General features: G+C 46.3%; 2 protein-coding genes across 2 annotated transcripts in view; one reads left to right on the top strand and one right to left on the bottom strand.

Annotated features, from left to right (window-relative positions):
* Positions 1-2,592, bottom strand: part of EPDR1 (ependymin related 1) — a 29,235-nt gene extending 26,643 nt beyond the window's left edge. The window contains exon 1 of the mRNA XM_083877322.1: positions 2,309-2,592. Within this exon, the coding sequence (XP_083733448.1) occupies positions 2,309-2,577 (269 nt within the window). The 5' untranslated portion in view covers positions 2,578-2,592. The remainder of the gene's footprint in view (positions 1-2,308) is intronic.
* Positions 2,593-4,006: 1,414 nt separating this feature from the next.
* On the top strand, positions 4,007-12,802 carry SFRP4 (secreted frizzled related protein 4; the record flags this gene model as incomplete). Its single annotated transcript, XM_083876006.1, is given in 7 exon segments — positions 4,007-4,074; positions 4,076-4,572; positions 4,729-4,809; positions 4,900-4,965; positions 7,479-7,677; positions 10,002-10,065; positions 12,614-12,802. Coding segments are annotated over 7 exon segments (1,164 nt in total).
* Positions 12,803-13,719: the final 917 nt, after the last annotated feature.

The raw sequence follows: 13,719 nt of genomic DNA, 5'->3' as shown, positions 1-13,719 counted from the left end.
GATATCTACAATAAAACCTGAAAGTTTAATATTTTCTTGCGGTTGTGAGCCTGCAAGCCATTCCACACAGGCAAATCTTTGTGTCCTCGATTAACCTCAGCCAAAAACTCGAACAGGGCTGTGTCTGATTAAGGTCCACATTAGCAAGCTTCAGAAAATGCTTTGTAGAAAAATGTGGTTGTTGGCCAACCCTGATTGTTGCACAAAAGTTACATCTGATAGGAGCAAAATGTGAGAATTTAGACTGAAATTTCCTTAGAGACCTGGGCAGCACTATTTTTCTTGATTTTGTACTCACTGCCTCGGCGTAATTACCCCTTTCTTGTCAACGTCAAAACAGGGTGGAGGAGAGGTTATTTTTCAAAAGACAGGATACACCCCTTTGCCTCTAACTTTTGGAGGCTTCAGTTTACGACTCACTGTGTCCACAGTAAAATGAAGTTGTGATCACAATTCTAGACCTGATCTAACACATACTGAAACCAATGGGAGACTTTCTGTTGACTTAAATGTAAGCTGGGTCATGTCCTGAGCAGACACTCCTGCACAGATAACAAAACCCCTCTCCAGTTTTGGATGGCAGAAAACATGGATCTGAAAATATTAAAGACCCCTAAGGTTGGAAATTGTCTAGAACAAAAATCTAATACAGGAAAAACCAACAAGTGCACCTGTTTGCACTCTGCCTCTTTCTGGCCCTACCAACCCAGAATAAAACTGCATCCAGAGCATGTATTATTCAAAAATGTAAAAAGATAAGATCTTGGCAAAAAATAAAATCTGGCCTAGAGTCTAAAATGTAGAATAATGATTCAATCTTAAAATATAGTTTTCAAATAAAATAAACATAAGCTTGGAGAGATGAGTGTAGTACAACTTAGAAGCTAGGAAAGACTTGCATCAGGCTTTGTAGCACAGTTTTATGCTTGTCAAACACGAAAGTCAACCTAGAAATTGCAGAAGGGAAGCATGAGCACCCCATGGCCACTGTCAAACTCCATGATCTATGTCAGCAGACCACCAGCAAAAAGTTGTATGTAGTATATTTTTTTTAATATTCTTCATATGGTTTCCATGCAAAAAAGTAAAGAAAAAAAGCTTACAATGAGGGAAAGCTAAGCTATAAATGAACAAAACAGTTCTAAGAGTGCCAGGGAATATGGAGAGAAAGGATTACAGAAGAGCATATGCTTTGGAAAGATTAAAACAATTACTATGCCATGTTGGTATGAAATTGATTGTCAGAAGAAAAACACAGCAGCAAGAAGGAATATTGATCTTTTAACAGAAGATACCATTAGTTTGGATGACACAGCATTTGTAGGCTGGTCTCACATATTCCCAGGATGGATGCACTATTATTTGAACAATATCTAGGTGGGCGAGGCAGAGGTATGGGCAGACCTGCTACCCCCACCCTGGCAGGCATATTTTGACATATTGTCTGAAAGTGGTTGACACTCAGCAGCCAGAAACGTCCCACCCAGTAAGGCCTCTCTAGGCTGAGCAGTTCTTCCACTCAACCTGAGCTTGGCAGGCTGGGGAAGGAAAAAGAGGCTCTTCTTTAGTCAGCTTTTTTCTACATTTGTTTTTCAGCAATTCAAAAAACAGACAATGACACAGGGATTTTTTGGGATTAGTTTTGGGCTTAACAGATACATCCTGTATAAATGAAGAACAGGAAGGTCCTGCAGGGCTGTGCAATGGGAATGAATACACCGTACCACAGGTAATGGATGGATCCTGACAGCCTCCTTACTACTGACTTAGGACCAAGCACTGACAAGCACCAAGAAGGCCCACAGAACTTGTAACTCAAATTTGTTAGCAAATTACTGAGCTAGAACCTCCTCCCTTACTCCATAATGTTATTCACATGTTTGAGTACAACCTCTTCATTATACCTCATGATACCCATTGTACTTCACATTTTTGGATTAGCTTCCAATTCCGTTTCAATAGCAAAAGAGCTGGGGGGGGGAGGGGGGGGATATTTCTGAAGGTGAAAAGCTGACACTGTTGATCATAAATCTCTCGAGATATACACAGATGTATCTAAACGGAAGAGGGATCCAAGCTGTGCTGGTGACGGGTTTCCCAGCGCCAGCTGTTCCCATAACGCCGGTGCCTCCCCTCCCCGTCCCCGCTCCCCCCAGACTCAGGCAGGGGAGGTGCCCCGAGGGAGGACCCCCCCTTCCCGGCTCCTCATCCCCTCACACCCCCCGGGAGGCGCCTCCGGGCTCTGTGCCGACCCTCCCCGCCCCGCCCGGCCCGGCCCGGCCCTGCCGCAGGTCCCACCGCCACCTACTTCTTGCAGGGGATGAGCGCCTTCCTCTCCTCCAGGATGCGGAGGCGCTGGTTGGGGCCGTCGTAGGTGACAGCGGCCCGCGTGTTGCGGCCCGAGCCGTGCTCGTAGAACACGATGCGCCCTTCCCACTGCCGCGGCGCCTGGCACGGCTCGGCCGCCTCCGCCGCTCCGCCGCGCAGCAGGAGGACGCCCAGCAGCAGCAGCAGCCGCAGGAGCAGGAGCAGCCGCAGCGGCGGCCCCGGCCCCAGCCCCGGCCCCGGCCGCGCCATGCTCCGCTCCGCTCCGCGCTCCCTCGGCGCACGGCGCGCAGGCGGGCGGGCAGGCCGGGCCGGGGGCGGGGGCGGCCCGCCTCCAAACCCGCATCACCGCGGCGGCCACAGGCGGCGGCCGCCACAGCGCCCGGACGGGGCACGGGGAAGTGGCGACAGGGACCGGGACCCTCGGCGTCCCACGCCGCCCTGGGGCAGCCGGGAGGGTCTGGGCGCCCTTGCCGTGCCCACCGCTCCGCCAGGGCTGCCCAGAGGGGCAGCTGCGAGCTTCAAGCTCTGCGTGAGCCTGGGGAAGGGATAGGCGAACAGGAAAAAATAGCTTTAATGTTGCCCTCGAGTTGGGGCATCTCGGTGCCTCCCCACGGAGAGAAAGTGACACCAAGCATTCCTTAACCACAGGCATTCCCTCATCTCCCACTGCCCTCTCAGGTGTATCAGCCGTTGCCTGCTCTGGGTGCGCTTTCCTCACCCAGCAAGGGAAGGGAGGCCCGTGCCCCACAGACGCTCCGTCATCTGATGGGGGCAACACCGACGGCGCCTGTCCGGGGCAAGAACCTCTGAGCCACGCTGGGGCTCTCTCAGGTCACTGGGACAACCCAGCATTGAGTTAATCTTCTTATCTCGGCGGGTCCCTCAGAGACCGGGGAGCGGCGTTTCCCACGAAGCAGAGCGGGCCCGGAGGCCCTTTGGCGCCAGGGGGAGCCGCGGGGGGCTGAGGGAGCCCCTTGTCCGCTGCACCAGGGCGTGTGGCCGCGGAGCACCAAGGAAAGGAAGGTAAAAAACAGCTCGGGAAAAGTCTGAAACACCTTCTTCCACTCGTGTGCAGATGCGATTGGCGGGGCCAGAGGCGGGGGGAGCGGGCGGCGGGCTGAGGCCCGCACAGCAGCCCCACACCGGGCCCGGCCCCGCTTCCCCTGTCCCGAGCAGACCGGGCCACACCGCTCTGTCCGCTTCACGCCTTTCCCCGCCTTTGCCGAGCTCATGGAGGGAATCCTGCAACCCCCTGGAGGCGTCGGGAACAGCCGCCGGAGCTCCCTCAAGCCCGCAAAAAGTTTCCTCTCCCTTGAGAAAAGGCGGCGTACAAAGTTGAGCCCCGCGGGCAGGAGCCGCGGCTCTCACCGTCGCCTTCCCTCTGCCCGTCCCGGAGCGCGGAGCCCCGCGGCACAACCGTGTGGTTTGGGCTTCCTTCCCCCCCGCCTCGCCCCCCTTCCACCTGAAGGAATTTATGACACAGATGAAAACTGAAACGGAGCTGGAGCGGCGGCCGAGAGACGCAGTGATGTCGCCGGGGGATTAAAGGGGGTGAGGTGATGTCACCGTGCCTGCACAGCAAAACGCACACACACACACGCACACCCCCCACCCCCCGGAGGAGCGGGGCTGCCAAGGGAGCGCCATCGGCCCCACGTCACCCGCGCCACTGGTATAAATGCGGTCCCGCGATGTGCATGGCTGTCGGCGCGGCGGCTCCCGCCACTCGGCTGCAGCAGGGCTCCGGGAGGCCGCCGGGACCCGCGGGGCGGCGGACAAGCAGGAGCAGGAGGAGGAAGAGGATGCTGCGCGCCTTGGTGGCGGTGTCCCTGTGGCTGCGGGTGAGCCCGCGGGCGCAGGGCGCGCCGTGCGAGGCGGTGCGCATCCCCATGTGCCGCTCCATGCCCTGGAATATCACCCGCATGCCCAACCACCTCCACCACAGCACCCAGGAGAACGCCGTCCTCGCTATAGAACAGTACGAAGAGCTGGTGGCCACCGGCTGCAGCCCGGTCCTGCCCTTCTTCCTCTGCGCCATGTACGCCCCCATCTGCACCCTGGAGTTCCTCTACGACCCCATCAAGCCGTGCCGCTCTGTCTGCCAGCGCGCCCGCGACGGCTGCGAGCCCATCATGCGGCGCTACAACCACAGCTGGCCCGAGAGCCTGGCTTGCGACGACCTCCCCGTCTACGACCGCGGCGTCTGCATCTCCCCCGAGGCCATCGTCACCGACGTGCCGGAGGGTGAGAGCCCTGGGGGCAGCGAGAGGTGGGAGGGACGGCTCCCTCCGCCCCGCGGGATGCCCCAGGCCGGGACGGGGGGGCTGCGGGAGAGCCCCGCGCTCCAGGTCTGGAGCCACCACTGACGGGTTTCACTCCCTGCCGCACCTCTGTTTGCAGATGTGAAGTGGACGGACTTCACACAGGGCTTTATGGTCCCGGATAGACCCCCGGAGCCTGACTGCAGGAGCCGCGGCCAGGGTGAGCGCAGGACGACCCCCTAACTCCACCTCCCCGTAGACAGGGCCCCTTTGACAACCCTCAAACTTTTTCCCTTCTCTTCCTTTGAAGAGCGGTGCAGGTGCAAAAAGACAAAGCCTACGCTGTCAACCTACTTGGCCAAGAACTACAGCTACAGTAAGTGCATGGGGGAAATGCTTCACTTTGCCTGTCCCACACACCCTCCTTGTGTCCCTGCAAGTTAGGCAGCTCTGTGTGGGTGCTGAACCCACACCAGGCCCCATTCAGCAAGTCTGGCACCAGAAGATTTTTCCAACACAGTCTTTCCGAGCGAGTGTTTACCTGGGGATACTTGGCTGTCCTCTTCCAAAATCTAACTGTTGTACACACCATGTGCCGGCAGTGGTAGTAACTGCACAGATGATGATGGTGTGTTTCTGAAAAAAGCAGTAAAATGTCAGAAACGTGCACCTTTCTGCTCTGTAGAAAGGGTGGTTGCTGCTGCAAAGGTCGCTCTAGTAAAGGCAGTTACGTCTGATGTGAGCGTGATGACTTGGCCAGCTCCTGTTTTCATCCAGCAGGTAGAATAAACAGGGGTTTGCTACCCAAATAAAACTTGTAAATGTGAACCAGCTGCAGCAAAGTAAAAGTTTTTAGAAATTCATATATGCTTTTACTTACTAGCCAGAGTTCTGTCTGGTGCAGAATTGTCGGAGATTAACTGAATTCAGTGACAATTTGCAGCATCCAGCCAAGGAGATGGTCGATAGTTTTATTTTATGTTGCATGACATATTGGCAGTAAAAATAAGTATTGATCCCTCTTCCCCTTTGGCTTCCCCCTGCCTCAGTTTTCTGATGGTGTGAGTCAGGAAGAACTCTAATTAAGATTAGATAAATGCCAGATTAAACCTAGTGTCAGTACAAAGCTCCTATTAACTATGAATTTAATATGCAGTATTGCTTCATTTGCACTTTGAGGGCATTTTCTCAGATGGCAGATTTTTTTTCAGTCATTTATCTAATTCTTCTGCAGTAGGGTTATAATATACTTAAATTCTTATTTGTTTGATGTCAAATAAAAGTAAGTTTGTAGCTATTTGCTTCTTTGTTAGCATGTTTGGTGGGAATAATCAAGCTGAACCTCTAGCTTAGGTAATTGTACAGGTTTTTTTCCTTATAGCATTTTGGTACATTTATACAATGTACTCTTTTTATATAATTCCTTGGTCTGCATCAGTACAACATAGAGATATGTTTAGGTGGAACAATAAGTTTCTACAGTTGCCTGAAACATATGAAAAAGTAGTGATATCAAATGACTGTTTAAAAATGAATGCCAGGTGTTGGCTGTGTAAATTCTGATTCCAGTGATTTCAGTGGGAGTGTTGCTTGAGTAAAACCTGTATGTTTTACTCCAAAATTTAGTTTCATTGAATTTGTGAAATCAAGATTTTGTTTTTGAGATGCAAATTTTTATTCAGCACCCTCTGGGATAAATAGACCTATGAATTGAGGGACAAGATTTAGTAAAATTGTACTTTTAGCTATCAGATCCAATCAGTCTTGAAAATGGATTCTGAGTTTCCAAAACTGAAATTTCTCACATGTTTTGTGTCTGTTATAAGTGTCCTGATAAAGGTAGCACGTAAACCCCAGACCGCATTGAAAGTGCTGGTTTCCTGTTTCCGATGCATGAAGTTTGTTCCAAATGTTGTGAGGTTCATGTGAAGGCTTTTGACCTGGTGGCTGGCAGGGGCAGACTGATCATCCTGTGGTCTATACACTTCTCATGCTTCTTTCACTGAAGAATGTTTGGACAGTAGAACCCTTTCTATTTTGACATTTCCTAGAGACAAAATCCTTTATGTAAAAATCATACTTAATTTATTAGATCTGGTATTTCTCACAAGAGAGAAGGGATGAAATGCTGGAATGGTAGGAATTGACAGGGTTTGTAAGTATAAAGTTAGCCAGGGGTCATTTTAGATCAATCTACAGTGTTTCATCTTCTCACATCTGTACAGACATGCAGTTTTCCTCAATGAAAGGTAAAAATACAAATGATTGTATATTCAGAGTCAGAAGAACCTGTTTCAGTGTCTCATTTATATAAAGATCTCACTACTGGTAGAGAATTCAAAGGCACAAGATGAAAAAAAGCGTAGCTCAAGTAAATCATGGCAATCCTAGCCTAAATTGTTTCTAGCCTTCCCTTGTTTCTTATATTTAAGAAAAGATTATATTTCCTGGTTACAATCTAGAGGAAGTGATTTTATTATTGAAAAGACTGAATACATGACAACTGTCTGTGAGGTAAGTTATTCATTACTTAATCAGAAATAGCCAGATATGGCTGGAGAATGGGTAAAATTTATCCAAAGGGTTGTTCAAGTCTGAGTTGAAGGAACTGTTTGTGTGTGTGATTCCCTGCAAGATTGGTTGGCCTGATCTGGCAAAAATTTAAGCACATGTTTAATTTCACAGTTGTCAACAAGTCCTACTGAAAACCAAATCGAGATCAGGCCTCTGTTATTCTAAGCCAGTGTTTATGCCCACACAGGCAGAAGTAGTTCTAGTTTCACAACCAAAACAACAGCTTCCAATTCGATATATTTCATTTAATTTTGAGATGTGTTTAAATTTCTAAGACTGTTTATTTTTCTCACTCTTCTGTTTTTCTGCTTGCAGTCATTCACGCTAAAGTAAAAAGTGTAGAAAGAGGGAACTGTAATGAGATAACGACTGTGGTTGAAGTTAAAGACATACTCAAGTCTTCAATGCCAATTCCTCTGTCCCAAGTGCCTCTTCTTACAAATTCCTCCTGCCAGTGCCCGCCTCTTCAACCAAAGCAGGATGTTCTCATCATGTGCTATGAGTGGCGCTCAAGGTGAGCCGTGACAACGTGGTGCAGAAAAGTGTTAGAGCTGGCTGTGATAGATAGGAGGGAGGACCAGCGAAGCTCTCTTCCTCATCATAGGCTTGCTTTGTTGATAGTTTTCCTTAGGATTAACTCATACATGCATGTACATGTTTCCATTACCTTCACAGCTGACTTTGTCCACTTCATCAGCCTCAGCTCTGCGCCATGATGTGGTGTTCACAAAATTTGGCTCGTGCGAAGAGTAGAAAATCTTGTGGCCTTAGGTGCTGACAGCATATTGATAAGTCATCATGCAGAAGTTCAGTCACCTTCAGCTTGGGAGTGTTTTTCCAGGACCATTTTCCATAGGGAGCTGCTTTGTGTGCAATAAGCCCAACTGTGGCTGTAGATGATGGTCTGTGTTGTCAGGACCATGTGGAAGACATCATTCTGTCTCACCAAGGGAGTGGGCAGGAGATGATACACATCTTCTGTCAGCAGAGCTGCTGGAGTTAGAGCCGGGCCTTCTCCACTGGCCTGTCCATACTGTGGACCAGTGCCATCAACAAGATGTTCTTGATCCCACAGCCGTACCGGGACCAGCCAAAGCTGCAGCCATTGGAGCTTCAGCTCCCAGATGGCAGATGAAAAGTAAATACTTTCAGAGCAACTTGCCAGTCCTGCTGTATGATTAAAAGAAAAAACAAAACAAAACTAACTTTACCAGACCTTTCATCTGGCAGTCAGCCTAGCCCCAGGCATGGAAGGAAATCCAGTGTGCTGGTCTGGAGGGGAAGGAGTAATGAATCACATCCCTGGTTCCTTGAGGCTGAAGGGGACATCCCACCCACATTAGCACCCCAAGTGTACCAGTAGATGCCAGCAGAGCAGGTTGTGGTGTTTTAGGTACTGTGTAGGCCTGTGTGTTGTGTTTTGGAGGCAGGGCTGTCTGTAAAATGTGCAGGCTGGTTTTGCATACTGTGATGTTGCTGTTAATTGGTATTTCACAAGTATTAATGTAGAGCCCTCTATTTGTATTAGTCATTTTAGGGATACAAGCTCTGCCTCATGTAGAAGGACTATGACCAGAACAGCGATGGAGGAGCTCTGGGTTGCAGAGGATCCTCTGGAGGCTGTTAGGAAAGGGAGATTTCATAAGTCAGAGATCACAATCGGCATCTCCACTATTATGGAAAAACACACGATTCACTAAATATCCTGTGATGGTTTTTAAAGGTCATTGAGGTTTTTAATTTCATATAGTGTACTGAAATGGATTTGAAAAAGAAACATAAACTATTATATGTGCTTCCTGTTGAACTTGTGGCAGGCAAACAGAAGGTTTGAGTTACAGCAGTTTTTTAAAATGACAGAGGCAGAATGGGTGGAAGCTGTACCTCCTCTGCAGTCAATGGCAAAATATCTATTGCCTGCTGTTAGGGTTAGAGCCTCATTGGATAATTTGATATAGACCAAAGCTGTACCAGATGTACCCCATGTTGTGGTTTCATTCATGGCAGCGTGGCCTTGGCGTTAATCCTGTAGTTAGTCCTCTAATTTCTCTTTGGAAAGAAAAGGAAATGTACAGCATATTGGTCCTGATTCTCCAGGGTTTGCACTCACGTTAGGCCTTTTATGTTTGGTCAAACTGGATGCACAGTGACTAATGACTATGAGAGGCAGCATTTTGTACTGTGTTTGAGATGCTAAGAGCAGCAATAATGTTGATGGAAACTGAAGGTCAGGCCCTGCTGCACTGTTTAACCTTCACCAGCCAGAACAGTGCTGTGTGATGTTGTGTGCATTATAATGATGTTTCCGGCCAACTGGTGCTGGTGTCTGAGTGAAACCCCCCAGAATTGTAGTGAAATTTATATTAGGGCATGTTAAGGCCTGGTATCTCAACCAACCAAACAAAAAATCCCCCAAAATTTGTCTCCTGGTTGGGACATGGAAGGTGTGACATCAGACTGCTTTAGAATAAGCTGCTTTAGGAGCTGTTTAAGGCATATATATATGTGTATATATATATAGGTAATCAATCACATTTTTGCTTTGTAATTTCATAACACCTAGACTCAATATTTTCATGCAGGAGCTAGCCAGATCTCACTGGTAGGCAAGTATGGCAAGTATCACTAACCATGCATCTTCCAAATTCACCTTAAAGCACTTATTAAGCAGTTAGATGAAGGAAACTGCCATCCTCATGTATTTATAGGTAGAAATGGATACAATTGTAAGTGATCATATAATTACGTTACTATTTTTCAGCTAAATTGTATTACCTGGAAAAGCATCTCAGGAATTAAAATCAGAAATATAACTTCTGTGTATTTCTTAATTTTCAGGTTGATGCTTCTTGATGGATGTCTAGTTGAAAAATGGAAGGACCAACTAAACAGAAGATTTAAGGTAAATGCGACCAAAGAAAAGAATGCTGATGTTCTTGATAAAAAGTTAAAACACCTTTGTTTTACTTCAGTATTGATTAACTTTGATGACTTTCAGATATCTGTAACTCCTCTGGATATCATTATTTTCACTTGAACATTTTCAGCCCTCAGAGTTACCCAAGTATAAGTGAAAATTTGAGTACTTTTATTTTGTGTTTTAGGGTCTCTAAAATCTTATTTCTATTTAGTTTTACCCTGTGGGATGATCTTCGTGTGAACTCTGGTTTCTTACAATATTATCTTTAGGAATTTCTTTCATATCCCTGCTACTGCAAGAAGCAATGATAAGAAAGCGGAGGTGATATGCAGATGAGTACATAGCCCACATTAGATAAGAAAGGAAGTTAAAATCCTCTGCACTGGATTAATGGTTTTTGCTGCATTAAAGATTGCAGGCTGGAGACACACACTTTTCACCAGGTACTCCCTACTAAGACTCACCCAAAGGATTGGGCATTGTCTGTCTGGATTCAGGAAACACTGGAAGGAAAAGTCTTTAGTATAGAGACATGGGTGGCAGGCACAGCAGATGCCCCTGCTTTTTGGGGCTTCAGGATACTACTTGATATCACTCTCTACTTGTAAACTCGTCTTTTTAGTGGAAAGAAAGGGTGGATTGGAAGAAGGTCTGATTCTTCCTCCCACTTTCAGAGTTGGAAGAAAGTTATTTTTGGGATTCAGAAAGGTTTTCAGAGCATTAAGGACATGTGTATGTTTAAGGACATATGTATATGTTTGTTTCAATTACAAGTTGACTGGCAATTGATAGAGAGGAGGAAAAGAGACATAGGAATCCACAAGCAGAAGCTTTTAGATTACAGACCAGCTTCTTGCAGGAAATTGCATTCAATGCTTCTCTCATACCCTCTTCACTTACTCATGTGAAACCTGTGTGTGGAAAAGAAAACATGCTTTAAATCTTTAAAAAATAAATACATGGCAATTGCAGAGGATGCCATGTGGGATTTAGAAGAATATTGACATATGACTTGGATTCCTGAAATCCTTTAGCTGTCAACTTAATGGCCTGTTACTGGCACACAGTGTGTTTTAGTCACCTCCTCACACTGTTTTGTCATTTCTAATTGTGTCTTGAATCATGTTTGGGCATTAGTTTTCAGATTGTCAAATAGATGCATGACTGCCAAACAAAATACCCTTCAAAGCACATGTCATTTCCTCTAATATTAATAGTTTTAGAAACTAAATCCTCATTTAAGCATGTTTGAGTGGGACACAACTAAATGTCTGCTGATAGTTTTGGTTTTATAAAGATGCATAAAATGACTCTGACCACACAAAGTCAGTATGGAGCTAGGTATCAGTGGCTTCATTTTAGTGCCCGTCATTCATCTCTGAAGACTTGCATCCAAATTTTGTCTTGAGTTACCACTTAAAGTGGATGTTTTGAGCTGTCTGTCAACCACAGGAGACAGTTGTTAACATAACCACAACATGGCTGGTCTTTTCTCTAGCCAGGATAAGAGTCTAAGCTGGAACAAAGTCAGTGCAGAGATACTGAATAGTGAAGCTAGAGAGCATTTCTCTTGCTGTGATCACTGGGTAAATCCCCTGCCTTTAGGAGTTTCAGAAGGGAAGGATAATAGAGGGGAGAGGTGAGATTCTTTCCAGGTCCTACTACCTATATTGCTTTCCTTAAAATAGGTATTTCTGTTCCTAGAGGTGAAAGCCTGCAGTCTGTTGCTGTTTTTTGGATCTCTCCACATTTTGGAGAGCTGACGAGTTAAACTTACTATAAAAGCCAATTTTGTAACTACTGCACTATTGGGTTCGAAAATCTGACAGCTGTTACCTGTGGTAGGCTCGTTGCTTTTCAAAGTTTCTTGGGGATGCTGCTGAATAAAGCTGCAGGTGCATTGTTCAAACTGTGCCATTGCAACTCTCAACACTCAACTCTCAACACTCAATTAATCAAATTAATTTGATTTCACTGTGATCATCCGTATTGTATGTCCATAACATAAGCTGGTTCATTTCCAGTCCTCTCCACCCCAGGGAAAAGCAGAAGCAGAAATACCAGCTGCCCTTGTAGCTGTGTGCTTAAACATATGCATTGCAAAAGGATAGTTTGATTCCTGTAGACTTTTCTGAGGAAAAGTCAAGTAGCATGTTCAGCAAGACAGCAAAGAAGGGCCTTGCAAAGGAGTTCCAGTGTGCTGGTCCTGACTTTTTGATGGCATGCTGCCAGCTCCCCTCTGTTTCTGGAAAGGCACTAACATGCAGCATGCTTTTATCTTGTGTTTTAGGGAGATGGGGACATGAGACGGGCAATTTTCGTTTCCATCCACTGGTGGTAGGGAAATTCCCTCTAACCTAGAACACATGGAACGTTCTCCCTGCAAATAGCCATAACATGCTGACAGCAATGGCCTTGCAATTTAGAGTACCAAACTGTTAAAGGCTTCAGTGGTTCGGGGTAACTTTGATTAAGATTTATGATTATGTGCTTCCCTAACTCATCCTCTTTGTCTTCTGCAATTCTACAGAGGTGGGAACAGAGACTGCAAGAACAAAAGCGGCGAACTGCACGCAGTAAGAACCAGAATTCAGGACGCAGTGGTCAGAGTGGAGCCCTGAAACCACAAACCAAGAACACCAGCCCACTGATCAGTGGCCCCAAAAAGGCCAATAAAATAAGAAACGGCCAGAAAGAAATTAACCCCAAAAAAGTATGAGTGTGAAATTCCCAAAAGGAAGGACTTTCCCTTCATGAAAAGGGTCACAATCTGGCTTGGTCAGCATGTTTTATTAATCTGGAACTCATCGACTTAAAAAAATCATGTCAGTTTCTTCATAGACCTTTTTGCTGCACTTTACTGTTAAAAGGTTTGCTTATCCTTTCAAGTCACTGCAAGCCATAGAGCATAGGTTTGCACTAATATGAGGTAGGCATATTCCAGCTGACTGAGCTTTATCTTTGGGCTCTGATTTCCCATCTAGATAGCACTAGCCTTGGCTGCCAGAGATTTTGACTCCTTGTACCAGTTGCCTGGTCTGCTTCCCTGCCAGATGTTGGAGAGCTGCATGGAATTTCTCTCTCTCCTCAGCTGATATAATGTTAGTCTGTGAGTTAAGTCTGTGAATTCATTGAGAGCTCACTAGACTCGGCAGCAGAGGAGCAGCAGAAGGATGGTAACCTGGCAGGAATCTCTGGCAGCAATGACTGCAGCTGCTGGAGCTGAACCTATCTGCTGTTTGGAATCACAGCCCTTGTTCAGAGTGTTCAAAAGCATAGTTTACCATTAAGCATCTGGGTATGCATTATGTGATTATTTTTATGTGTGTGCCGAAAATATGCTTACAGTGATAGTATTTGATCTTGTGGGTTTGTGTAGTAAAAGTGCATTCAAAGCAGACATTTAATTTTTTTATTGTACTTCAGGCTGGCTTCTGTTGTTCTAATTTCAAATATATTTAAACATCTAATTGAAAAAGCTGTATTTTTTTGAAAGGACAGGTTAAAGTGAACAAATCTGTAGAATTCTTAAAAGTAACACATTTGCTGTAATATAGCTTTGCTATGAAAACTGGAATAGAAGCTTTATTCTAAAGATAACTGACAGCTACTGTACAGTATTAAAGAGAATATAGG

Source organism: Zosterops lateralis, assembly GCF_965231275.1.
Source record: "Zosterops lateralis genome assembly, chromosome: 1".
Lineage (NCBI taxonomy): Eukaryota > Metazoa > Chordata > Aves > Passeriformes > Zosteropidae > Zosterops > Zosterops lateralis.
Note: the sequence above shows the minus strand (reverse complement) of the source record. Positions and strands in the feature narration are given on the sequence as shown.